At 44.2% G+C, this 27,943-nt stretch overlaps 1 protein-coding gene and 2 non-coding genes across 4 annotated transcripts in view; 2 read left to right on the top strand and 1 right to left on the bottom strand.

Moving 5' to 3' along the window:
- The first annotated feature begins 8,397 nt into the window (after positions 1-8,397).
- On the top strand, positions 8,398-8,469 carry TRNAP-CGG (transfer RNA proline (anticodon CGG)). Its single transcript has one exon. It is a non-coding gene; the product is annotated as a tRNA-Pro (tRNA).
- Positions 8,470-9,168: 699 nt separating this feature from the next.
- Positions 9,169-9,240, bottom strand: TRNAP-AGG (transfer RNA proline (anticodon AGG)). Its single transcript has one exon. It is a non-coding gene; the product is annotated as a tRNA-Pro (tRNA).
- A 5,490-nt stretch (positions 9,241-14,730) lies between these two features.
- Positions 14,731-27,943, top strand: part of MPZL1 (myelin protein zero like 1) — a 70,430-nt gene continuing 57,217 nt past the window's right edge. Inside the window, exon 1 of one of the 2 annotated variants that reach the window (XM_047783999.1) lies at positions 14,731-15,015. In XM_047783999.1, coding sequence (XP_047639955.1) covers positions 14,925-15,015 — 91 coding nt within the window. In that variant the 5' untranslated portion in view covers positions 14,731-14,924. The remainder of the gene's footprint in view (positions 15,016-27,943) is intronic. The other variant, XM_047783998.1, reaches the window with a different exon arrangement.

Here is a 27,943-nt window from a genome sequence, read left to right as displayed (position 1 = left end):
TGAATCTGAGCATGTCTGTGGGTGTGTGTGGTGAAAGGGGAACGTTGCCACTTTCCCTTACTAGAAAATGGAAAGGAACAGATGGGATGTAGATGTAAAAATAAAACTCTCTTTTTCTTCTGGAGAGTCCATGTCTTACAGTAGCAGATGAAGAAGCAATGAGAGATGACAAGAATGTGACCCTGAAGGAGCATTCATGATGGGGTCAAAAGTCTCCCCAGTTCCCTGTTAGTGACATTATTGACCTGTTGTGAAAACACAGAGGCCCCATCCTCAGATTTTATTGGTGATGGGGGCTTTTGGTGGGGAATTCAAGAAGCTTGAAGCTCAGGCAGGACCCTGAGCTTCCCTGTTGGTGCTGCAGCCTTGCTGTTTACTGCTCTCCTTTCTGGGCATGTTGCATCCCATGGGTGAGACTGGAATTTCAAATTTGGAGTAAAGAAATCTATTTATGTCTTAGGTGGTACAGAGTCATTTAGGTGGTACAGATTCATCGCCAGGCCAGGAAAGCTTTCATTTAGGCTTCCTTAAGAGGCTTGAAGGAAAACACTGATGCTTCACAGGGACAAGGCTAAAGAGAAGTGTCAGAATCATTCTTCCACTGCCTTTGCAGTCTCCCTTGAATTTTTTAATTTATTTTTGGTCTTTTTTTTTTTTTTTGTCTTTTTAGGCCCCCACCTGTGCATATGGAGGTCCCCAGGCTAGGGGGCTAATCGGAGCTACAGCTTCTGGCCTATACCAGAGCCACAGCAATGCCAGATCTGAGCCACATCTGCAACCTACACCACAGCTCACGGCAACCCCAGATCCTTTAACCCACTGAGCAAGGCCAGGGTTCAAACCCGCAACTTCATGGTTCCTAGTCGGATTTGTTTCCGCTGTCCCACTGCAGGAACTCCACAGTCTCCCTTGAATTTTAAATTGCATCCCTGGCGTTCCCATTGTGGCTCTGTGGTAATGAACCTGACTAGTACCCATGAGGATTCAAGTTCTATTCCTGGCCTCTCTCAATGGGGTAAAGCATTGCCATGACCTATGGTGTAGGTCGCAGACGCAGCTCAGATCCCATGCTGCTGTGGCTATGGTGTAGGCCAGCAGCTGCAGCTCTGATTTGACCCTGGGAACATCCATATGCCTTGGGTACAGCCCTCAAAAGACATAATTAATTAATTAATTAATTAGTGTCCTTCCTTTCTCCAGAGAGGGAGCAAGGAAAAGAAAATTTGAGTGCTTCGAAGGAAAATGCCAAAATTCAAAAGGGGGCTATGATGCTGTTCAGCTGCACGTGGAACTGGGTAACCAGATATGACCATGAGGAGGAGGCCAGGCACCTCAAACTCATTCTCCCAGCTGAGGTCACCCTGAACAGGACCCAGTATACCAGACCAGCTTTGGCCTGTGAGCAGTCGACTAGCCACTACATAAATATATGTCAGATAAGGAAATAAAGGAGTGGACAGGTAACCAGTTCATTGTCTTCTTTTGATTATTGGGAGTGCAAATGTTCAATACAACTTGGGTATTGGGAGTGTAAACATTTAATCTAATTGAATAAATAAACGAAGATCTTCAGCTGCTAATGAAAGGAACCCAAAGCAAACTGGCCGGTGTAGGATAGCTGTATCTTATGAATCTCTCTCTTTCTCCCTCCTCTCTCTAGTTACTTATACATTGAATAATATATATAATCCATGGACAGACCTAAATATAATCACTTAAGCATTATTGGAAATCTCTGTTATTGCTGTTTTCCTCCATGTTGGCCGTATTCTCAAGCAGGCTTTTCCTACCCTGCAAACCCAATGGAAAGAGCTTATTTTTTCCCCAATAACTGTGGAGAAAAAACCCTGCGAAGTTTTTCTGTAGGCTCCCTGGGGACCATATATCCACACTGGAACCAATCCTAAGGAGATGCCGAGATCAGATTGGCTGGCCCTTGGTCACTGCCTTCTCCTGGAGGCAGGTGCTAGGTGAGTCAGTTCTATTTCATCTGCAAGGTCTGTGAATGGGAGCATGGGGTGCCTTAAGGTGAAATCAGCATGCTGTCACTAAAAATTGATGCTGGGTAGAAAAAGACAAAAACAAAAACAGAGCACTGAGCCAAATGTAAGCTACTCAAATAAAAAGGAATTCGTTTTCATAAGCCACCGAAGAAAATCAGTCTCATTTTTTATGGAATGGTGTATTTTTGTGTCCAGAGCCAGTCTGGAGCTCATGAGGGTCCTATCAGTGTCTGTGTTCCTCTTCACGGTGCCAGTGCCTCGTGAGCAATATTACAGATACCCAAACAATACTGGTTAAGTAATGAGCGATCAAACTGATTTCAGAGCTGGAATAGGATTATTTTCAACATCTATTGCTGCCCCAAATTCCCTCACTGATACCAGATGCCTGAATTGTCATAATTAGCAACTGATTCCACTGGCTCTAGTCTTCCTTTCCAGTCGAAACACGTATCCTGCGAAAGGTACTATATTAAGCCTCCTTTGTGATCACACCTTGAGTTGGTTCTAGAAAGCCTTTCCAGAGGGGGTTGAGAAAGCAGTACAAAGTATGCAAAAATCTAGGGGCAGGTGACACATCCCTGACTTCCCAGTCTTGCTTGGGTTAAGTCAGGCTCCCATTCAGCCCCGTGATATCTTGACCAGAGTGGCTATGGAGGCCGAGAAGACCATTTATTCCAGTTCTGTCCTCAAAACTGAGGAGAGCTGTGGGAATTCTGGAGAGGCCCAAACTGTGGTCTAATGGGGCAGAAGCTCTTTTGAGACTCCTTGGAGGAAAAGAATGTGTTAAATTCCTCACACCAAAAAGGGAGCCACTCACTTTGAAAACAGGAACAAAGAAACTCCTTCCTCTCCCTCCTCATCCTAGAGGGCTGTGGGCTCCCCATGGGGTCTACAACGCCCTTGTCCTGGCACAGATGCTATAAGGGAAACAGGATATAGAAGGAAGAGGTGGAAACAGGCTAGCATTCCCCAAGGGGCACTCCTGGCAGTGATGGCTCTGGTTCTTCAGGGGGAAATGAAATGCATTTCACCATATTTCATCAAATGAAAATCTGAAAAAATTACATGAACTTGGGTAAGCCTATAATGTCAGTTATCACATATATCAACTGCTTCTGTTTTAAGGCATGAATTGCACTTTAACCAACATTCAGAAACAAGATTCTAGAATGATTATATGGTTGGTGCACAAGGATGATATTACCAAGAAGCAGATATTCATACCCCTACAAGAAAATAATAGGACCTCAAACACTAGTCACTACTGTTGGACTAGCTAAGGAACTCATGGGTGCTGAATGGTACCAGGCCCGCCCCATCATGGATGCACCTAGCCCTTCAGGAGCAGTGGTAGCAGCCTTCCTAACGACCTCTGCAAGCAGCTGAGATGGAAAGGGCAAAAAGGGCCTGCTCTGCATCACCTCTAATTCTGTGTCTCTTCTTTCTATCAGGCATGAGGAACACTTTTAGGAACTCCCCATCTCCTCTGTGATTTAAAATGTTAATTATCTTTTTTTTCTCATTATAAAAGCAGTACATCTTTATTTTTAAACATTTGTGGATTAAACAAATTTTTTTTTTTTTGCTTTTTAGGGCTGCACCCGTGGCATATGGAGGTTCCCAGGCTAGGGGTCGAATCAGAACTGTAGCTGCTAGCCTATACCACAGCTACAGCAACGAAGGATCCAAGCCACGTCTGTGACCTACACCACAGCTCATGGCAACGCTGGATCCTTAACCAACTGAGCAAGGCCAGGGATGGAACCTGCATCTTCATGGATGCTATTGGGATTTGTTAACTGCTGAGCTATGACGGGAACTCTGAAATGAAAATATTTTAAGTAAATTATAAATTATTTTTAAAACTTATTCATAATGCCACTACCCAGAAATAACTAGTGTTAATATTTGATGGATTTCCGCAAGTTTTTAAATGAGTATGTACTTTTGTTATTGTTGTTGTTCTTTTTTTTTTAGGGCCACACTCTCGGCATATGGAGGTTCCCAGGCTAGGGGTCCGATCAGAGCTGTAGCCACGGGCCTACGCCAGAGCCACAGCAACGCGGGATCCCAGCCTCGTCTGCGACCTACACCACAGCTCACTGCAATGCCAGATCCTTAACCCACTGAGCACACCTGCGTCCTGGTGGTTGCTAGTTGGGTTCATTAACCACCGAGCCAGGAAGAGAACTCCTGTGCAGGTTTTATTTTTAATTCATTGTTGTTCCAAACCTAAGATCTTACTATTTGTAATTGTGTGTCTTTCTTTTGTAACATATTATCATGAACATGTCTTCATAAACAAAAACAATTTTGATCTTGAAAACAATACACACATTGTCTTCTATTCATCCAGTAACATCCAGAGCAAGACCGAATCAGTATACAGCAGAGGGGTAGTAATATCCACTGGTGTAAATAAAGGTGTCCTCCTCGAAAGCAATTCTTTTCACAATCTAGATCTCAGATTCTATGACTTCTATGACCTCATGCCTCTCAAAACCTAAAACAAGTGAAAACATTTTATTAAAAAATGAAAGATCTGAGGCAAAATTCATTCCTGATGATTAGGAGATTGTGAAATTCAGGGGGAGGCATGAGATAAGCCTCTGAAAAAGGATCCCTGAGGGAAACCACATAGAAATGTTATTAGTAAAAAGTAGCTGAAGTAATTGAGGCTATTGGACTGGAGTCTGGAAAAAAAAATGCAAATGTTAAATCTGACCCAACTTTCTGTGCAGATCAGCACACGGCTCGCAGGGGTCAAAGCAAACTTACGCAGGGGACAACGATGGTGGCCTGTGAATCAGTTCCTGCCTAACCCACAGACAGCAAATAAGGCTCAGCACACAGTCCTGAGGCCCGTCATGTGGAAGGAGTTTGCAAGAATTTTCTTTCTTTTTTTTGTTTTGTTTTGTTTTGTTTGCCACACCCTTGGCATGGGAAAGTTCCTGGGCTAGAGACTGAACCTGAGCCACAGCAGTCACACCCCCAAATCCTTAACCACTAGGCCACCTGGGAACTCCAGGAAGTTTCTTTTGAAAGGCAGACACATGTGATTAAATTGTGTTCTCAGTTCTAAGGGCTGACCATTCCAAGTCAGAGCCAAGTCTGCGCTGCTTAAGCCTCAAATGGGTCAGAATTCAGTGGCAAATATTAGTTATAAAATAAGCACCAATCCCTCACCGTCGGTGATTTTAAAAGCCATTCACAATTTCAAGGCATCAACCATGACATCCTAGGGTTATTCTAATCCCTAAACGGACCTAGTCATTTCTCATTTCATCTCTGCTCTTCCACGCATCCGACCCCAAGTCAAAATTGTTATATGCAATAGTACTTTTAACATACTACCATTTTCAAAAGCTTTGGGAAATCAGATGTGGGAAATTGCAAAACAATAACAACAAAAACCTTGAGAGTGGATGTGGGCAAAGGGAGAAAGGTCTCCAGCCTTGGTGAGGGAGTGAAGGGGAGCCCCCCAGGGGCAGGGTACAGCTCAGGCGGGGCAGATGGAGACCTCTAGAAGGCACAGTCTCAAGGCAGAGGGCAAAACCTAGATTGCTCAGGTCTCCCTCCTTCCTCACCCTCCTAAAGCCATTTTCAAACTTCAAAAGAGTGGGTTGGTTAAAAGCAAAATCCAGCTCTCAAACTTAGCTCAGTAGGAGGAAGAAAAGTGGCCTCAGACAGGGAGAGGGTGACAATAAACCATTTACCTATCATAAAAGCAAATGGAAAGCTTAGGCAGAGTTGTCCACCCTAGACACATCCTCCTACTCCAGGGAGCAGCAGAGATCTGGAATGTCTCTACATGTCCAGTTTGGTTTATAGAAAGGTTTTCCAGCTTTTGCGCTTTGTTTCAAAGTGTTTTCACTCGTATGTCCCCTGTCACACTCAAAAAGGGCATGAGCTCTGATGCTGGCCTATCATTCAGTGGCATCCCTAATGTCTGCCCACTGGTGTTGATAGGGATGAAATAGACACAGGTATTTTCAGAAGTCCCAATAAAGGACCACAGATAACTTAGGGGACATTGGGAGATCGCTGTAAGTAAACAAATTGCTCAAAAAAGACGTAGGCACAAGACAGCTTTGCTTCCTTAGTGGAGCCTCGCGAATTGCCTTGGGTCATTGGGTGGGGGATGGGATGAGGCCTGCATTCATATTCAGACCAAGGGCAAGAGTTTGAGGACTACCCTTCTGCAGATTTGAATACACACCTTACCAGATACTAAGGAGCTACCACTCCCAGAAAGGAAGAGGCGGGCTTTTCCAACCCCCACTCCTCTTGGATGATAAAACTGTAGCCCACCAGATCCTCGGGGCAGAGCTTCCGTGCCTGCCCGGTGCCATCTCTTGCAAGCGTCCTATCTTAATAAATCTATTTCTTGCCTATCACTTTGTCTCTCGCTGAATTCCTTCTGCACGGAGACATGAAGAACCTGAACCTCAGCAAGTCCAGACACAGGGTGAGTGATTCTAACTTAAAATCTTGGATTCAAGTACCAATCTGGGTTTAGGCTGGGTTGGAGTCCCCCGCATGAGGGTTCAAGCCCAAATCTGTGTTCTGGTTCAGGCAGTTAATACTGTCAGTTTCAGTGTCAGGAGGAAGGAAGGAAGCAGGGGAAGAGCAGAGAGGCTGGTGCAAATGGGGAGCTCTCAGTCAAAAGGTGAGAGGGCAAAAACACGACCTGGATCCTCAGAGAACAGACTGAGCAGGCTATGGAGCAATGCATGCCAGTGACCCTGAATTCAAAGTAACCTAAGGATAGAAGAGGGTTTGAGAAATGAGAAGCCAAGTAGGTAGGGGCGGGGAGGGAAGAGGGAGTGCAGGCAGAAAGCAGATAATACTAGCTGAAGACCCCAGGCAGAGAGACCTTACATGTGGGAGACCCTACACTTTTGATCACTGGGAGTGGGGCCTTAGGCCGGGCATAAGGGTGTAGGTAGTGTCACTGGGTCCAAGCTTATTGCTTGCTACAGGACAGGCCAGTAAATTGAGAGACAGTTGTTGGGGCAAGGAATAGCGATTTTATTCATCAGAAGGGGAAGATGGTGGACCAGTGTCCCAAAAAATAATCTTTCCCCGGGGATTGGATGCTAGTTTTTCAAATAGAACAAAGAGGGGGAGGTGAAGAGGTTAAAGTAAAAAAGAAGGCGCTAAGTTGTTGCAAATATTTCCTGATTCTGGCCAGGAGCGGATGTGTTAATTTCGTCTTTCCTGCACCCATTCACAGGTGAGCGGGTTCAGGATGTTTTCTGTGAATTTACAGGTATTTTAGCTTAACGCTCAGGCGTGGGAGGCAGAGCTCCCAGAGATGGGCCGTTATGTGTATTGTAAGCCATAGGAAACATCCGTTTAGTGTTTTATTGTATCAAAAACAATAAAATACGAAGGTTAAAGTAAAAAATAAATAAATAAACGGATCCAAGATGGAGTCTGATTTGTTCTTTCCCATTAACAGTAGGGGATGGAGGTGAGGTGGTGCCAGAGCAAAGGATCTGCCCACTGCCACTGCCTTTATCACTCCTCCAGCTGCTCAGGCATCGAACTCTGCCCCCTCCTTCCCCAGTCCTTGCCAAGACCCTCCCCATTCAGCCCACCTCCCAAGACCACGGTCCTGTTCCTGTGTGGTCCTAAGTGATCTACTTAAGGTCTCTGGGCCTCCCTGTGAAATGAGGATAACAGGAGTACATAGGGGACACGTTGTGAAGAATAAGCAGTTCAATACATGCAAAGCGCTTAAAAGGGTGCACCACCCCAAAATGAACCTTCGAAAAAAGTTAGCTGTTAATACTCTCCCTTTGAGAATTCTTGCGGCCCATTATTCCCTCCAAAGGATAAGGTGAACCCTCTCCATATGCCGCCCGCTCCTCCACAGCCGTTCCCGCCCCACCCACCCGCGAGCGTTGTCCCCCGGCCGCGCAGGTGACAGGGATGGGAGGCGGATGGGGCACGCAGCCGAGAGCACTGAGGGTGGTCTGAGAACGGAGGGTGGCGGGAGCCCCCCTCAAGGAGCGAAACAGGCGGCGTGAAGACAATGGGCACTGGTGCCAGCGGCGTCCGGTAAGTCCGAGGGGCCCTGCATGCGCCCTCCTAGCCCAGCTCCCAGCGCCCGGCCGCCAAAGCACTCCAGGAGCCATCCGAGCGGCTTCCCCGATCGTGTGCGGATGGCCGCAGGCCGAGGTGCAAAGCCTCGGCTGCGGGTGATACGGCTGGTCCCGCTGGGCAAAACGCGCGTCCCTTCGGGTCGCTTTCCGGGTGGCGAGAAGGGTTTCGGACCCCAGGCCTGGAGAGCGAGAGAAAGGTCGCCGACCCGGTTCAGCCAGGCAGCGCGGCCAGAGGCGGGGCAAGGCTGAAGGGAGGCGCCGGGAGCGCGGTTGCCGAGAGCGGCTCGTTGGTCTAGGGGTATGATTCTCGCTTCGGGTGCGAGAGGTCCCGGGTTCAAATCCCGGACGAGCCCAGGCTCTTTTTCTCTTTAAAAACCGACCAGCTTTTTCCCACACAGCCTATTTAGAGGCTGAAATTAAACTGTTCTCGAGCACGAATCTCTCCGTAGTTTTAAGTAAAGGATCGACTGAGAGCAATGCCTATAACATGTGGTATTTGTACATCCTAGAAGAAGGCAAGAAAATGCTCGTACCATTTAAAACACGTATACTTGGGAAAGAGACACGCCTCGTGCGGACTCCTTGGGCCCCCCTCGAAGACTCCGAACGTGAAGGGGGCGCCGTGGATTAGCGCGACCCAGGTGATGGGACGCGCTGTCCTCCTCCCGCGGTGGCCTACACCCTGCTCTGCAGGTCGACGTGCGTGGGCGAACGCGTTTATTTTTACTTATTTATTTGTTTGTTTGTTTATTTTTAATGATTTTTATTTTTTCCATTATAGCTGGAGAGCGCAAGTTTAAACACGATCGGAACTCAGTTACTACACACGCGCTGACTCTGGAACTGGCCGGGGTTGGGGACAGCGTTTGCAGAGTATTAACATTGTTAGCAAACTTTCTACGTGTTCATGTTACGTCTTTTAATTGCATTTGAATGTAAAATGTGCTCTAAGTCTCACTTTTGTGTTTTTCACTGACATGCATTTATTGCGTTTATGGATCTGTGGTAAAATTAACTTTAGAATTACAATTAATTCACGAAAAGAAAAAGGAGGGCTCGTCCGGGATTTGAACCCGGGACCTCTCGCACCCTAAGCGAGAATCATACCCCTAGACCAACGAGCCGCGGTGAGACGCTCTTTCTGCCATCACAAAGGAAGGTGGAATTACTTAGGTCCGCGCCCCCAAGTGGTTGCCTGTGTAATGAGTTTATATCTTTCAGCTGTTTTCGATTTTCTTCCTTTTCTCTTTTGATCTTTGAAAATCAGTAACACAAAAGAAAATAACCGTGTCACTTCCGGTGTGATATTTATAATTCTATTTATATTCATAGCTCATAACTTGCAGTGAGTGTGTGGCAATATCCCTGTGGCAGGCGGATTTCAGACTCTCTCCCTACCCTCAGAAAGGGGTGCAAGGACATTCTGGATGTTGCGCTTTCCAGTAATAGCAAAATCGTCGGTTTCTTGCCTACACCTTTTACTCTAGTGTTCAAAGCACCACTTTTCCAGCTTTGAGAATTCCCATCTCTGTATTATTTTTCCTCAAACTGTTTTCTTCACCTAGAAAATCTCTCTCGCTCTCTTTTTTCCATAAATCCCAAACTCTAACCTTCCCTCCCCAAATCCCTTAACATTTAAAACCAATTGTATGCAGTATATAATTGGGTTGTAGTCTTGTCTCTTCTAATCATAACTTACTGGAGGACAAGACATCAACAGCAGCACTGAATACTAATTGACAACCAGTTGGTGCCTGGTTGTCCCCATATCTTCAAGGCATAGCTTATTTATTTAAAATTTTTAAATACTTAGCATTGAGGCTTATGCTAGCAAAGCTAGTGCTCAGTGAATAATTGCTGAATGACTGCAATTCATTTCAAATCCCTTAAACACACAAATTTTGGTACTTGGACGATCAGTAATTGCGCATTGTCACTCTAGCAATTAACTAACCAGATAGGAAACAAGGAGACAGGGTGACTATCCTAAACAGATCTCTTTTAAAATTTGATTCCCTACACCATTCATTCATCAGTTTATTCATTCATTTGATGGCTTATTCATTCAACAAACATTTAGAAGCACCATGTGCCACACTCTAAGTTGTTTATGGCTTGACAGCAGTAAATTATAGTTCTGGAGCTCTACCATTCAGTTACTATCCTTCTTTGTTTTATTTGAAACTGTCCTAACTTGAGTTCTCAGTCCTTCTTAGGGCCCAGGGTAGGGTGGATAAAAATATACTTTAAAAATGTTCATTAGTTCTAGATGCCTGCACAGATTATTCATCAGAACGTAACTGGAAAACAAATGTGCCCTGGACATTTAAAAACTTTCTGTTTCTCCAGAGAAAGGGGAAACTACAAAATAACTTCCTTAGGTAAAATAATGTAACCGCTTTAGATTTCTGAAAACCTCCATGGCTTTTCATAAGAGGTCTGTCTCTATGCTCACTTTCCCCACTGGAATTCACCGCAGTTATCACTTTATGGTTTCTTCTTTCTTCCTCCTCCTTCTCTCTAGTCATTGAAAGTATTTATTTTTTCCACTGCCGGTGCCACCAGAATATCTCATTTGCTCTCCCAACAATGATACAGGAAGACTGAGGGTAACAAAACTTAGGCTCTCCATTGCCCAACTCAGAGTGAGAAATGCCTCTATCATGGTAGGAGGATTGTCTGTGATGCCTCTTCCGAGGCACTTCCTTCCCTCATAGGTGAAGCAGAAGTAGTACTTAGGTGGTTGCAGGGCACAGGGAGATTGAGAACCTTGAGGAGTATTTTATCCCCGCCACAGGGAATGAAGCAGCCTGGTGACATACCTTCTCCTATACAATGAGCCATAAAGACCCCGTTACTCATATTCCCCCAATTTGGTGCCTCTGTGCCCAGGGACCCCAGAGACACTAGAACTCTAACTATCAGATTTTCAAAAATGTCCTAGCAAAAATGCCACACTTTTCCTGGATGAAGACATTTTCTCTGTAGAAATGTTCAAGAAACTAATTTAGCTCCAGGTAAATCTTTCTCAGCATGGCCTGGGATTCATCTTGGACTCGATCTGGTAGTCATTCAATCTCAGTGTTCCTGAAATGGCTTGTTATCACCACCTGCAGATCACACAGCATTCCAATTTCCCCCTGGCCACAGATCTTAAAAGACAAGGCAGGAGAGAATGCCGGGAGAGTACAGGAGATGGAAGAGAATTCTACCACAATCACAAAGATGTTTGAAATTATGGTTCCTGTCATTCTCTTCTAACTTCTCCCATTAATTCCAGGTCTAGAAGATTCTCCCCATATATATTTGCCAAAACTAGCTGCTCCTGGGTGCCTCTTACCTGGTCTCTACTGAGAGAAAATTTAAAGCCTTGAGGTGTTGGCAAGGCAACCCCGCTCCTCACTAGTGCATTTATTGTCCATTGTCCATCTCACGAAGCAGGAAGTCTGTGAGGCTGATGGATCTGCACATAGATCCTACTTAGCTGATGGATAATCATTATCAGAGAGGACTCTGCACGTGATTTTCCTTCTTATTGACTCTGTGGGGAAAATTCTCCCTAAGGAGACCATTCCTTTCCAAGGCAGCAGCCCATCAAAACGGACCTTCCCACCTGATTGTGATTCATTTGATTCTGGTTGTATTGCCTGGACTGACTGAGCTAGAAATAGGAGCTTCCAGGAGGAACAGGGAGGTATCTGAAGAGGAGGTTTGTTGAGTAAGACCCTCAGGCTCACAGTAGTGGCTGAAATCCAGAGGGTTTTTTGTTTGTTTGTTTTCCATTTTCTATCTCTACAGAAGGATCAGAAACTACAATGTGGAGATCCTGTTGTGACTCAGTGGTTAACGAATCCGACTAGGAACCATGAGGTTGCGGGTTTGATCCCCGGCCTCACTCAGTGGATTAAGGATCTGGCGTTGCCGTGAGCTATGGTGTAGGTCACAGACACGGCTTGGATCTGGCGTTGCTGTGGCTGTGGTGTCAGCCGGCAGCTCCAGCTCCAATTAGACCCCTAGCCTGGGAACCTCCATATGCCACGGGTGCAGGCCTAGAAAAGGCAAAAAGGCAAAAAAAAAAAAGAGAGAGAAAGAAAGAAAGAAAGAAACCACAATGTAAGGACTATGCTAAAGCAAAGTGGCATTTTTTTCCTTTGTAACTTATCTAGATTAACTTAATAAACCATTCATGTGTTCATTCAACAAATATTTTATTAATGATGGTCTGATATTGTTTAGTGTGGTAACACTTTGCCACCACGGCAGGCCTTCAACTTCACATTAGCCCTTCTCTTCTTCCCTGGGCTCCAGGCCTAGGTATCCAACTGCCTTCTGATTGACCATCTGGGTCTTCTCAGCACCTGAAGCTGTGTTCAGGGCCCCGCTTATTAGCTTTCCTCCCAGACCAGGTTCTCTTTCTGGGTTTTTAGTCTTGGTTAACTGCCAGCATCATTCTCCACTCTGGCTAGAAAGTGGAGGTCACATCTGTCTTTGCTTAAACTTCCCATCCAATTTATACCCAGTCTTGTCATTCTGAATGGTTTTTCCAATCGTCCGCTCCATCATCACTATCAATAACTTATTTTGCACTCTCCTCACTCTTGCCTTGTCTGTTGCAGGGGTCACCCTTTTAATACATGGGTCTGAATTTGTCACCTCCCTGTCATCACTACACACTGCCTACAGAATAAAGACAATCCAAGGCTCTTTAAAATATAACCACAGCCTGCTTTTCCAGTGTTCTCTCCTATCCTAAAACCCCTGAAGTCCCAAAATCACACAAGCTTAATCCACTATTCCTTTACACCTAGTACTTCTTTCTTGTGTCTGAGTTGACTTTTCCTGTTTCCCTCTGGTGAAACTTTATTCACCCATTAAAATCCACCTCAAATGCTACATCCTCTGTGCATCTTTTCCAGACACCTCATGGGCCAGTGGTTCTCAGAAGAGAGAATATGTGTGTTGAGATACATCACAGTCAGTGGAGAAGCTTTTCACATTACATGTGTTTTTGAGAACCTCATTGTCCCTGTTGGCCTTAGGTCTCTCCTTTATTTGATCTCATAGAGCATGAGAAAAAAATCTCATTACGTACTTGCTTGCTACACTGACTAGTAGACTGTGCTTCTTCAGAGTAAAGTCTAGGTATTGTACATCTACAGCACAGTAGTTGCTCACTTAATGCACTTTTTTTTTTTCTTTTTGTCCTTTGAGGGCCTCACATGGAGGTTCCCAGGCTAGGGGTCAAATCGGAGCTACAGCTGCAGGCTTACACCACAGCCACAGCCACATGAGATCCAAGCCACGTCTGCAACCTATACCACTGCTCACTGCAACGCAGAATCCTTAACCTACTAAGTGAGGCCAGGGATCAAACCCGAGTCCTCGTGGATGCTAGTCAGATTCATTTCCGCTGAGCCACGATGGGAAATTCCTTAATGCACTTGTATATTAGTATTCTTTCCAACCTATGGCATTCCAGAAACCTTCATAAGGTCATGCTGAGCAAGAAATAGATTGAAATGGTCCCTCTCTCTCTTTGTAGTTTTCAGTTTTCTCTCACTAGTGCTAAAGTAATTATTATGAGTTTGCGGTACTGCAAGGCTAGCAGGCTAAAACAGCAACAAATCAGGAGAGGTGTTACTAAGATTGACTTTAGACAAAATCCTGAAATGAGAGGCTGCATTTAGGTCCTCTCACCACGCTCTTCCCCCACTCTCTCCTAACTGCCTAGTACTTGTTTTCCTCACTCACACTATTGGCCTCCTATCTGGGTTTTTCCTTTTCTTCCTTCACCATCATCTTTCTTGTGCTCCTGTCTCATTTCTCTCTTTCATGGGCTACTCTCAGAAGGACCCTTCCAAACACTTTACAGTATTTACTGGGCAACCAATAAGTTGGAGACATTGTCCTGGGCCAAGATAACCAAGTGGAGCCGGCTCAGGCAAGGCACTTCCGAGTCAGGGTGGAGAACTAGCCAATTTTTTATTGATAAATTAAGGGACATTTTGTTGATAAAAGCAAAACAAACAAACCCCCATTCATTTGTGCTCTAGGTTGCAGGAAAGTGTTCTCAGTTCCTGACCCTTCTTAAACCAAAAGGAGGGCCTCCTAAGAGGGGAGTCAGACAAGATGGAGACTTCTTTTTAAGCTAGTAGATTTTTCAAATTGCAACACATAAATTATCTGGTCCAGGCAAAGGACACGCCTCGGGAAGCAGGGCAAGCGGGGAAACGAGTTCTATCTGGAAGTCTCTCCCCATTGTACCCTAATCCTTCTTTTCTTTTCTTTTACTTTTTCTTTTTCTTTTTTTAATTTAGTAAATGAACTGCTTCTTTAGGTGAGGCTCAGAGAAACGGAGAAGAGCTGAAACAGGCGAGGACAGATAATGAGATCTGGGGGGTTGGACCCTTAGAGAGGCAGAGGAGAAAGGCAGGCGGCAGCCACGCAGGCAGGCAAAGGGCTTGGCGGCGGTTCCCTCGGACAGCCGGGGACCTCCAGCGCCTGGATAAGGAGCCAGGGTGGGACTGAGGGGGGCGGGGCTACACCTGGGGGAGGGGTGATGGACAGTAAATGCCTTCCAATCCCGTCCTTCAAAGGGCGCGGGGCAGGCCAATGAGCAGGCAGCTGGAGCCGAGGCCGCGGCGGAGGGCTGGCTGGCTGCTCCTGGGGCCGCGAGTGGGGAGCGCGGCGTGGAGGTGCCAGCGGACGCGGGTGGCGGCGAGTCAGGCTCTTTCAGCCCCGAGCAGAGCTAACCACAGTGGGGACCGGGGCCCGGGGGTGCGGCGGCTGCGGCTGCAGCGAGAGGACGATGGCAGCGCCCGCCGGGGCCAGGGCACTGATTGCAGCCCCAGACCGCGGGCGCTGGCTGTGGTCGGTGCTGGTGGCGGCGCTCGGATTCCGTGAGTGTTGCGGTGGCGGCGGGGGCTTGGGGCAGGGTGGCGGGCCCTGAGCTTGAGGGGCGCTGAGGTGGGGAGGGGGCGCGGCCTACGCGCTTTGGGGCTGGGGGAACCGAGCCGGCGGGCGGGGATCGCGGGCCCCGCTACGGGCACAGGGGGCGCGGAGCTTCTTTCTTCTTCCTCGGTCCCTGCGTGAGGAGGAAGGGGGAAAAACTCCCTACCTTGCTCATTCCTGGGGGAAGCTGTCTGGAGAGCAGGCCCGACGGGCGGCTGCATCGCACCCTCGCTGATTTCGCCCACCTTCCCCGCATGGTGACTTTGGGTCGCCTGGGCCCGCCTGGAATTCCGGTTCAGGAACCCGGGCTTCTGGCGTTCTCCACCTTTGGGAGGTGGCGGAAGGTTGCAGGTTTTTCATTTGTAGGGCCTTTGTTGTTTGTTCCTCTGTTTTAAGCAATTTTTTTTTTTTTTAACCTCGTAAAGTACCCATTTTTAAGCCTCTGAGATAGAAGAGTCCCGGAGCTTAATTTGGCTTATCTCTGGGGTCTGCAGAACACCAAGAAGAAATTTACATTACTTTTGGGTGAGAATGCAGAATTGGAAATACCACTGGAATGACCTGGTTTAAGAGTTCGGGCAAATCCATAATCATTCGAGACATCGTCACCATTTTTTGACAAGACATAGGACATTAAAAGGCACATTTTTCTTTTATCCGAAAAAAAAAATCCTTTTTTTTTTTTTTCCTTGCTAGATTTCGTGAGTGAGACATAAGGTAAACCTGAGACTGGACTGATTGAATTGGATGAGTTCTTTTAGGGATATCCGCAGTCCCCCATAGGCGTTTGTGTGTGTGTTGTTCAAAGCAGAGTACTTGTTGCTGTCTGAGAATGTGGTTAAGTAATGGTTATAAAGAGGGCCAACTCCTAAGAACCCACGGAGACTTGTTCATTTCTTTTGTTTTGCAAAATGTCAGTTGCCTCACAGTATCTGAACAAGAGTATACTCAATTAGTTTCATGGAAAAGTCCTTAATGTAATCTTTGGAAAATATCTTTTTTTTTTTTTTTTTTAATGGCTGCACCCACAGCATATGGAAGTTCCCAGGGCAGGGACTGAATCCCAGCTGCAGCTGAGGTTGCATCTGGGGCAATGCTGGATCCTTTAACCTACTGCACCTGTGGGGGGATGGTACCTGTGCCTCCAGACACCAGGGCAGCTGCAGTTGATTCTTAATCCACTGCACCAGGTAGGAAATGCCAGGAAAAATAACATTTAATGAATGGTTCCATGAACTATAAAGTCTAATTGTAAAAGTCCCCCACCCTGTGGAGATTGATAGGTGAAGATGTACTTTATACATATAAGACAAAATTCATTATGTATAAATGTCTCTTCTGAGGTTTGTTTTTTGTTTGTTTGTTTGTTTTGTTTAAATAAAAGGGATTTCCCATTGAGGCTCAGTGGAAACGAATCTGACTAGCATCCAAGAGTATTCAGGTTTGATCCCTGGCCTCAATCAGTGAGTGGGTTAAGGATCCAGCATTGCTGTGGTGTGTACGCTGCAGCCAAAAAAAAAAGAGAGAGAGAGATTGTTGAAATAACATCTGCACACACCTTGGACATACCTAGCCTTTCAGTAATGAAAGATGAATGCTAATATGTGAAAGTCTGCAGCTAATGTTATTGGTTAATTTTAGAAAACTATTGAATGTTTCTTCTTGCCAAGTTATCTTTTCTTGTTCTGGATACTGTACATAACAGTTTGTGTTTTATAGACTGTCTTCTTGAGTTTGACCCAGATACAGTTATTTAGCAAACATTAAGCAGTTTTTAAGTATTAAGCACCAGAGGTATTCTATTAAGGACAGTCCCTGGCCTCACATAATTTACACATGTGGGAGAACCAATGAGATGAGCAATTGAAGTCTTTCCTTAATGGTTTGCTGTGAAAGTACTAAGGGGAGTCATCATCTCAGTTTAGGCTGCTAGAAAAAGGGATGCCTAAGCCAAGTAGGCATTGGGGGAGGAAACAGGATATGCAGAGTCATGCATGAACCTGTTAGTAGGTCATTGTGATGGGAGGTTGGAGAGTATAGGAGAGATGGTAGGGGTTGAGGCAGGAAAGCCAGTCAGAGGCACTAACTCACAAGATTTTGCCTTTTTTTTTTTTTTTTTGGTCTTTTTAGGGCTGCACCCATGGCATATGGAAGTTCCTAGGCTAGGGGTCCAGTTGGAGCTGTAACAGCCTACACCACACCCACACAGCGCTGGATCCTTAACCTGCTGAGCGAGGCCAGGGGTCAAACCCATATCCTCATGGATACTATTTGGGTTCATTACCACTGAGCTATGACAGGAACTCCTTGTTTGCCATTCTTGGGGCCAGATTTGATCCTGAGGGCTGTGGGGAGCCTGTGAAGGATTTCTCTGTCTATTGAGATGTGAAGGGTAGGTTAGAATGGTATGAGGCTGAAGAAACCAGAGTGTTATAATAATCCAGAGGATGAAGAACTGAATTAAAGGTGTGGGATATGAAGAGAGGATATAACCAAGAGCTCAGTAGAAAGTAAATTTGATAAGACCTGGAAATCAATTTGATGTGGACTTGAAAGAGAGGAGTTGGGGCTACAGTTTGGGGCTTGGGTAGCCAGGCATATTTTTGGAAAGTGGGGCTTTTCGATGATAAAAAATATGGGATGAGGAAGTAGGAGTGTTCATAGAAGAGGATGATGGAGTTCCTTTTGGATATGTTGAGTTTAAGATACTACTGAGGCATCTCCATAGGAGTGGGTAGAAAACAGTTGGGTGGATGGTTCTAAAGGTGAGGAGAAAGTTCTGGTAGGAACTAGAGATTTGGGAGGCTTTTTGTGGATAGCAGTTAAAGCAGTGGATTGCTTGGATGAGGTCACCAAGTGAGTGTATTGAAGGAAAAGCAGAAGACCAAGGACAGAGTCCTCCAGTATACGGAACCTGAGAAGGAAGCTCATTGAATTTGAAAAGAACCAGAAGAGTGTGGTGTCTTGGAAACCAAGAGAGAATGAAGTTTTTAAGAAAGAAGCAATGGTCAACAGTGTCAGATAAAAGAGTGAATACGTCACTGAATTTGGCAATTGGAATGTCTTTGGTAACGCTTAGGCAGGAATGAACACATAATATATGAAGTTTAAGTCTCAGTAATTTGCAGCACCCATTCAGTCAGTGGTGCCACCATCCATGTAATTGCTCAACCCAGAAACCTAGGGTCCATCCTTGATTCCTCCCTGCCCTTCAATCCCCCCCATTCTCCCATCTCCAAAATACATCTGGAACTCAACCAGAGCTGTTTCCTTTTCATCAGTGAGGCCTTAGTGTAATGTCACTTCCTCAGAGAGACAGTTTCCAGCCACATTATCCAGAGGGGTCCCCTGTTATCATTTCTTGGCTCTCTATTTATGTCTTTATTGTCATTTCTCACTATTTGGTGGTTTTTCTCTTTTTTTCCCTCCACTAGAATCCAGGACAATAATCATTTGTCTTGTTGATAGAAGTATCTCTAGTGCTTAGTGTAGTGTATATGATAGATAATAATCGTATTAAATGGCAGTGAGGTGTAGGCCTGTCTTGATAACAGTTTGTTCGTACTTTGTGACATGTAATTGGAATGTAGCCTGGTGCACAGTAGGTATCCAATAAATGTTGAAAGAAGAGGAGTTCCCATTGTGGCTCAGTGGTTAACAAATCCAACTAGGAACCATGAGGTTGTGGGTTCGATCCCTGGCCTTGCTCAGTGGGTTAAGGATCCGGCGTTGTTGTGAGCTGTGGTGTAGGTTGCAGACGTGGCTCAGATCCCATGTTGCTGTGGCTCTGGCGTAGGCCGGTGGCTACAGCTCTGATTCAACCCCTAGCCTGGGAATCTCCATATGCTGCGGGAACGGCCCTAGAAATGGCAAAAAGACAACAACAAAAAAAATAGTTGAAAGAAGAAGTATTTTTTCCAAGTGTGGTTTTATGCATTATCTGATAATTTTCACTCTTTAAGTACTGTTTCATATTTCTTCAGAAATGTATGGAATAAATTAACATTCTTTGACCCCTTTAAACAGTACAGGTTTGGAATTAGTATTTAAATTACTTTTATCCTGTGTGTTGTAGCATCTAAGTGTTTTATCAATGAAATGTTTCTTTTTTTTTTTTTTTGACCAAATTTAGGCTTGAGACACTACCCCTGTAGTTGAAAGGCCACAAATCTCATTACCAATTCCCTCAGCCTTTTACTTATTTACTAGTTCATATAATAAAACAAAAATTTCATCTTTTTTAATATTCTTTTAAAAATATTTTTATTTAATATTTCTAATATTTTACCCTAACTCCAGGGTATTCACTAGGATCAGAAGCTGCCAAAAGAAGAAATAAAGACAAATATTAAGTGAAAGAGGGGTATATGTGAAAAGTACATAAAGTGCAAATTTGTATTTTCACAATGTCTTTATTCACTTACTGAACTAAATGGAGACCTCCTGGGTGCCAGGCTCTGTTTCAGGTACCTTGGATGCAGCAGGAAGCCTAGTTCTAGGTGATAGACTTTTCAAGTAAGTAGTGAATACCCAAAGACAGATTAAATTCCAGACAGTCACCACATTGAAAATACTCACCTATTATGAAAGTTTACAGTAAAAATAAAAGAGAGAAAGTTATTGGCATTACAAAATAGATGTTTCTTAAAGTAAAAGGATACATTGTGGGATTTCATTAATGGTTGATCTCTCCTACTGAGCTTTTAAAAATGATTTAATTGGGAAAAACATGATATACATAGTTTGGTGGAAATGTTGCTGCCTCCCCTCTGTCTAGTAAATGCTGGTCTGCATGCTAAATATTTTTCACATTCCTTTCTATCACCACTGAGGCTGATTTACTGTAGTCACAATCACATTTCTCCTGGATGATTCGAATCCTCTAACTGGAGCTCAGTTGTGTTTTTATTTTTATTTTTTGTCTTAGAAAGGACCCCACCTGCTGCATATGGAGGTTCCCAGGCTAGGGGTCCAATCAGAGCCATAGCCGCCAGCCTACGCCAGGGCCACCGCAACGTGGGATCTGAGCCGAGTGTGGTGTGGTTAAGGATCCAGGGTTGCCGACCTACACCACAGCTTGCGGCAGCCCTGGATCCTTAACCCACTCAGCGAGGCCAGGGATCGAACCCACAACCTCATGGTCCCTATTGGATTCGTTAACCACTGAGCCACGATGGAAACTCCATCAGTTGTGTTTTTATTGAAGTATCATTTATCTGAGAATTTGGATTTTCTGTGCAGGACATGTACCTAAACCTGGGGAAGATTTTAATGTGACTAAGACTATTGGTATCATGCTATTTATTTATTTATTTGTACAACATTGGATCCTTAACCCACTGTGCCACAAGAGGACTCCGATGTTATTTTGAAAAGAGAATAAATGGTTTGCTTTGGCTTGGAATTCATTATCAACTAGTTTGATCTTTAGTCTTCATCAAAGGAAATTTAATTATTAGAAAAACTAGAAACATCAATTGGGGTCTCAAGTGTCATATGTCTCTGGGTCTTGGTGTCTAAGGCTGGTGAGATATGAAGCCTTTGTATATCATGAGTGATGTTTCTTCCTTTTCTCCTCTTACTTTGCCAAGTGCTTGACCTTAGCAATGTGCTTGAGTCCAGACCTATGTCCCTGGAATTTTGGCTGTTAGGACAGAGGTCAGTTGGCTTTGTGACCATTTAGAGTACCTAAATTGAGAAGTCCGTAATTACCTCCTGGGACCTTTATATCTTTGCTCTTAAACCTCCTCATTTCTTTTTGGATGCATGTGGCCTTAAACCTCTTCATTATTATTATTATTATTATTATTTTTTTGCTTTTTAGGGCTGCACTTGCGGCATATGGGGGTTCCCAGGCTACGGGTTGAGTCAGAGCTACAGCTGCCAGCCTACACCACAGCCACAACAATTCAGGATTTTGAACCCACTGAGCAAGGCCAGGGATCAAACCCAAAACCTCCTGGTTCCTAGTTGGATTCATTTTGGCTGCACCACGATGGGAACTCCTTCAGTATCTCTTTGAATGCATGTGGCTGCTGTAATTTTTTTATTCACTTATAATTTCCCTTTGGTCCCATTAGGTGTTTATCCAGGAACAGAGGATGATTTCATTGATAAATTCTCCTTCATTGATTTATTCTTTTTTCTTTTTTTCCTTCTAAACTCAGGGTCTCTATAAGAAGTTTGATCCTTTGTAATACCTCTGATATACTGTCAGACTTGTGTCATGATGAATAGTTTTTTAACAACTGTGATGCATTTTACCCATTTTTTAGGTTTAACTGGTTGGGGTTAGAAATGCAGTATGTCTTTGCTGAGCCTGAGTTATTTATTATAGTAGCTAAGATTGCCCTATAGAATGAAATCCTTAACTTGAGCTTGCTAGTACTGTGCTCTGTAACCAACTGAATAAATATTGCTGAATTTGCAATGAACATTTTCTATACTGAGACCGATATTCTTTGCTGGGATCTGAGGTGTTTGTTATATGCAATTTAAAACCATTTAAACAATGCCTTTTTTTCCCCACTGCTTTTTAGGGCCGCACTCATGGCATATGGAGGTTCCCAGGATGAGTCAGAGCTACAGCTGCCAGCCTATGCCAGAGCCACAGCAAGGCCAGACCCGAGCCACGTCTGCAACCTATACTACAGCTCATGGCAATGCTGGATCCTTAACCCACTGAGAGAGAACATGGATTGAACTCAACAACCTCATGGTTCCTAGTCGGATTCCTTTCCACTGAGCCACAATGGGAACTCCTTAAACAATGCCTTTATCAAAATTAAGAAATTCATCCTTTTCTCTACAAACTTTAAAGAATACATTAGAGTTTTGTAAATTTAACATAATCATGTACTTCTTCCAGATAACACTTGAAAAGATGAAGGTGCTAAATCGTAGACTAAGCGTCAATGAGAACTTATACAACCCTGTGCCAGACAGTTTCTTACAGTTATGTCCATGTTGTAATTGCTGTCTACCTTCCTCTGAAAGGTGTCACTAGGAAACGTAACTAAAGGACTCAGGTTCCTAAGAGAAAAATGTGTTAAGATGTAAATATTTGAAACCTCCTAAATGGCTAAGAAGGGCAAAGAGAAAGTGAGTGGGTAGTAGGTAGAAATTTTTAATTACCCCATTATCTATCTAGAGATAGATACAGATTTCATATGTATATAATACATACATTATATATATATATTTTTTTCTCTTTTCAGTGAGGTATAACTTAGAAGTTTGAACAAAAAACTGGGTTCATGTTATTTCTTTTGTTCTACCCTCATTTATTGAGTGCTTACCATGTGCCAAACCTTTGCTAAGCAATTATATACATTATCTCATCTATTCTTCACAACTCTGGATGATAATTATTTTATTACTTTTACAGATGAGAAAATGAATCCTCATCTGTACATTGGGTAACTTGTGCAGAATTACAAAGCTAATATATGGTAGGGTTGGGACTCAAACCTCAAAGGATATGTTTGCAGCTACTCTGCATTATTATAGAATTTCTCTTCCAAAGTCTCTTACCAGTTTTTTGGAGGCTTCCAGGATGTCTTGAATGTTTGCAGGAGCCCTTTAACTGTCCCAGGCATCCACCAGTTCCTTCCTCTCTGTGGTCATGGTTGTGCCAAGAACCCAATGCTTTGATGCTGCTGACTCTGCTCTAGAGGAATGAAGCTGCCATGTTGAAACCATCCTCACTAATGATGAAGAATCATGTTTACTGCTCCTCAGATTTTTTTTTTTTTTTTGTCTTTTTAGAGCAGCACCCACGGCATATGGAGGTTCCCAGACTAGGGGTTGAATTGGAGCTGTAGCTGCCAGCCTACACCAGAGCCACAGCAACACGGGATCTGAGCCACATCTGTGACCTACACCACAGCTCAGGGCAATGCCGGATCCTTACGCTAAGTGAGGCCAGGGTTTGAATTTGAATGTTTCCTTATTAGTACTAGGTAGGATCGTTAACTGCTGAGCCACGACAGGAACTCTAAGGATTTTTTTTTTTTTTTAGTTGAAATATAGTTGACTTACAATATTGTATTCACTTCAGGTGTCCCAGGGGTTTTTTAATGGTGTGGTTCTTGTAGGTTCTCACTTTAACACCCCTTCCTCTGGCTAGGACCTAGCATGAATCCATTTAATTGTCTGACACCAAACGAGGTTCAGAAAGGCTCCTTGCCCCCTCATCCAGAGGCACTACATGTGGACCAAGCCACTGAGCCTTCCCTCTTCCCTTGGGCTGAGTTTCTCCCTGGAGGCTGTGCACATCCTTCTGCAGTTAGACTCCTGGCAGGCTTGCCCTTGAGGATGTCCAAACAGGCTCAGGGTTTTCCAACCAGAAGCTCCTCACCAGCGCCTTTCCTTGGTTCTTCCACCTCATTGGCAGAGGTTCTGTAGCCCTGCTGCCTTGCTGCCTGCCTCCAGCAGGAGTTCCAGCCCTTGTCTCCTAACTAGTAGGGACTTTCAGTCTTGATCACTTTCAGCTGTTTGGAATTTAATTTTTTTCCCCAGTGACTGTAAGTGTAGAAGATCCTCAGTAAGGCTTGCTGATGTGTACACACTAGAAAAATTAGAGAATATTTTAATAGTAAGCAGAGGTGAGAGGAATTTGTATATGGATTTAGAACAAAGAATGCTGAGAGGCAGTTTCTCATTCTTATTTCAAATTACAGGTCCACAAACTCTTATAAGCAACTTTGGAATTTCCAAAGCTTTGAAAACTGAAAGTTTTTTCCTAAGTTTGATACAAACTGTTTTAGCTGCAAAATTCGACCTGAACTAATGAGACTATTTCCAATTGTGGTCCACTTGATAAGACTAATCATATGTTTCCCCACAGAAATACTTATGTGTTTGATTATGGGATGCTGCCTGAGACAAGCTGGGCCTGTAATATAGTATACACATCAGTTTTCTAAAACCTGTAATCTCTTTTTAAAAATTTTAATTTTTTGTTTTTCTTGGTTTTTCTTTTTCTTCTTCTTCTTTTTTTTTGTCTTTTTTGTCTCTTTTTTTGCCATTTCTTGGGCTGTTCCTGTGACATATGTAGGTTCCCAGGCTAGGGGTCGAATCGGAGCCGTAGCTGCTGGTCTACACCACAGCCACAGCAACGTGGGATCCGAGCCGCATCTGCAACCTACACCACAGCTCAAGGCAATGCTGGATCCTTAACCCACTGAGCAAGGCCAGGGATCAAACCCGAAACCTCATGGTTCCTAGTCGGATTTGTTAACCACTGAGCCACGACAGGAACTCCTGTTTTCTTTTTTCTTTTTGGCTGTGCCCACGGCATGTGGAAGTTCCTGGACTATGGATCAAACCCCTGCCACAGCAGTGACCTGAGCCATTGCAGTGACAACACTGGATCCTTAACCTACTATGCCACAAGGGAGCTCCTAAAATTTAGTTTTTAAAGTATAGTTAATGTACAAAACCATGTTAGTTTCAAGTATACAGCACAATGACTCAGATTCTCGCGTTTGTGTATGTACACACACACACACACACACACACACACACACGTTGTTTTTCAGATCCTTTTTCCTTACAGGTTATTGCAAAATATTGAGTATAATTCTCTGTACTGTGCAGAAGGCTTTTATTGTTGAAAAATTCTACCTTCTGAATCACATCTAATACATAAAGCTAATGGCTTGCCATTTACACACCGTCTTTCAAATTCCTTTGGACCTGGCCTCCCCTTTATTGAAGGAATTCAGAGTCTGTAAACTGGCTCAAATCTGGGACTTGATTGAGGAGATATGACTTTCTGTTGTTATGATTCAAGTTAGACTTTTTTGCTCACATGACCTAGAACTTCTCTGCTTATACAGATCAAATAAGAATTTAGTGGACTTAGCATCTCTGTCACTTCCAGGAACACTATAATTAACTAGCCAATATTGCAGGTCTCTGTGAGTTAGACTATTCTGAAAGCTGCTTTCCCTTTGCTCTCCACTCTGGTAACCATACTTGCCTCGCCTTTGGCAGTTAAGTGCTGCCACGGTCCCACTGCCACTCCGGGACGCAGTTCCTTCCATACGTTTAGGAGCATCACATCAGTGTTAGTGGTTTTCCCTGTTAAGTTCCGGCCTACATAAAAGAGTGGTTCCAGGGCTCCTCAAGGATACTGGGGCACCTTTCACAAATTTATCTCTCGGAGTTCCCTGTGGCATGGTGCGTTAAGGAGCCGGCACTGTCACTGCAGCTACTCAGGCCACTGCTGTGGTGTGGGTTCGATCCCGGACTTCCACATGCTGCGGATGTAACCAAACACAAACAAAACCCCTCAAAACATTTATTTCTCACAGTTATGCCGAAAGGCATGTCTTCTGGATCTTCCTAGGATGGATGATTTTTCTTAAATGACAAATCCACACTAACATCCCAGTCTCCTTGAGCCTTTGAGTCCCTTCCTCTGCATTAAACCAAGGCAGGTCTGGCATTTCAGGTTCATTTTCTGGGGTCTGCTTATGGTCCATGTTTTAGCCAAGGAACCAAAACAATCTGTTAGAGCCTTTCTAACTCCCTGAGTTGCAGCATTAAGTGCAGAAAATCTGTTTAATGGGCTCATATCCATCAGTTTGGCCTGATTCAACTTTATGTTCCTTCCACCATTATTCCACATGCTTAGTATCCATTCCACACGTATTCCCTGGATTTCTGTGTGTATAAATTAGAAAAATCAAGTAGTTCTTTTGGAGTGCAGTGTATCTCCTCATGTGTCACACTTTGTACTGGTAGAGGCCTTCTGTGATTTGAGTCTAGCGATAAATCTGAAAACAAAGAGGACTGGTGGCCAGGTTCTGAAGGCAGTCAGCAGCCTCTTTCAATGCAACTGCCTCAGGGAGGTCATTAAGATTGCCTCAGGCAAAAGGGTTAATCTCAGGCTGGGGTCTACTGGCCAAGAAGACTCATCGATATTTAGGGGTAAAATGCTTTATCAGGATCTTATTAGGGTCTTTCCACAGGGTCCTCACTCCTTCTCAGTCAGTGTCCTCACTTTAATAATAGACACCCTGTGATGGGTGGGATTCACATTGCTTTGTAATTCAGCCACTCTCAGGATGAGTTTCTGGATTTGGTTTTCAGCAGTCTCAGCTCTGCGGCTGTAGGGGCTAAGGGCCCCTTTCAGGGTAGGTGTAGGTGTTTTCTGGTCGTTTATGAGCACTTGAGCTGGGAATTCGATTCCCTGAGCTCATCCTTTTCTTTCTTCCCTTTGTCCAGTGACTTTAGGAGCAGTTAACCAATGTGATTATACTCATGAGTTGGACAGAAACGTTTAGAAGTATTATATACATTGTGTCCAGGACCTTGCCTTTAGGAGTATCCAGTGGTGGCATTTCCATGTCTCTGTTACCACATTGTGCCGTGGGCTATCATCACTCTCTTTATTACTGGAAATAGAGCCACTAGTGTCTTTAAATCTAATCAGTCTGAAGAGCTAATTCCAGAAATGCCAGAACCAATTCAGAAAACTTACCCTTAATTCTGTTCTAGACCCACTCTGGTACCAAAATTCATATTAGTCAGAATTCTTGGAGAAACAGAACCAGCAGGATGGGTGGGTGGATGGATGGATGGATGGATAGATAGGTAATTTTAAGGAAATGGCACCCAATGGTGGAGGCTTGTTAAGTCTAAAATCTACCAGCAGGCTGAAAATTCAGGGAGGTAGTGTAGTTGGAGTCCAAAGGCAGTCTGCTGGTAGCTTTCTTTCTCAGGGAGGTCAGTCTTTGTTTTTTCAAGACTTTCAACTGATTGGATGAGGCTCCGCTACATTAGGGAGGATAATCTGCTTTACTCAGAGTCTGCAAGTTTCAATGGTAATCTCATTCAAAAACACACCTTTGTAGAAACATCCACAGTAATCTTGATCAAAGATTATTGGCCCAGCTGGTGGCCCAATCCAGTTGACACTTAAACACCATACCAGTAATGCAAGTTATGAAAGATAAGCCATAAGGGAAAAAATCCCAAATTGTTGATTTCCTCTGATGGTAAATTGTTGTATGCCTTGCTCTGTTTTAGCACTTCCTGGTCATATCTCAGGTCAGTACAATCTGACTTCTGCCTCCTCTCACCCATTTGATCCTTTGATAAAGTCACTCGATGTTGCTAAATCAGGCGACCTATTTCAGTGCTTTCCTTTCTGGATTTCTTTGCTTCCTCAACATTGTTGACCATTCTGATCTCTTCCCTGTCTGCTCCAAGCATCCCCCCTCTGCCTGTACCCCAACACTGATTTTCCTTAGGTTCTGCTCTCAGCTCTCTGCTAGTTTCATCATGTGCTCATCTTTGCTGATCTCATCGATAACGGGAATTCCTCAGGTCTTTAGCTTGATTCATATGTTCTGCCCTTATCCTCTGCCATTCTCTTCCTTGCATTATTGCTTGTTTGCAACATTTCTGTTTGATTTTTCTGTATAGTATGTTTACTCTCTCTCCTGATTACTCATCTCCTTATTTATTTAGCTGGTGATCCTTATTTAGTCTTTCCATTTTCAACTTCAAATTCACCTGGCAGATATTCCGAGGCAAGGCCAAGTGCCCTGTCTCTAAGTTTCTATTCTATCACTTTATCTAAAATTATCTTTCTGGAGTTCCCGTCATGGCACAGTGATTAACGAATCTGACTAGGAACCATGAGGTTGCGGGTTCGATCCCTGGCCTTGCTCAGTGGGTTAAGGATCTGGCATTGCCATGAGCTGTGATGTGGGTCGCAGACGTGGCTCGGATCCCAAGTTGCTGTGGCTCTGGCGTAGGCCGGCAGCTACAGCTCCAATTAGACCCCTAGCCTGGGAACCTCCATATGCCAAGGAAGCGGCCCAAGAAATGGCAAAAAGACATAAGTAAATAAAAATAAAA

Source organism: Phacochoerus africanus, chromosome 6, assembly GCF_016906955.1.
Source record: "Phacochoerus africanus isolate WHEZ1 chromosome 6, ROS_Pafr_v1, whole genome shotgun sequence".
NCBI classification, from domain to species: domain Eukaryota; kingdom Metazoa; phylum Chordata; class Mammalia; order Artiodactyla; family Suidae; genus Phacochoerus; species Phacochoerus africanus.
This window is presented reverse-complemented; position numbering and strand designations above follow the sequence as displayed.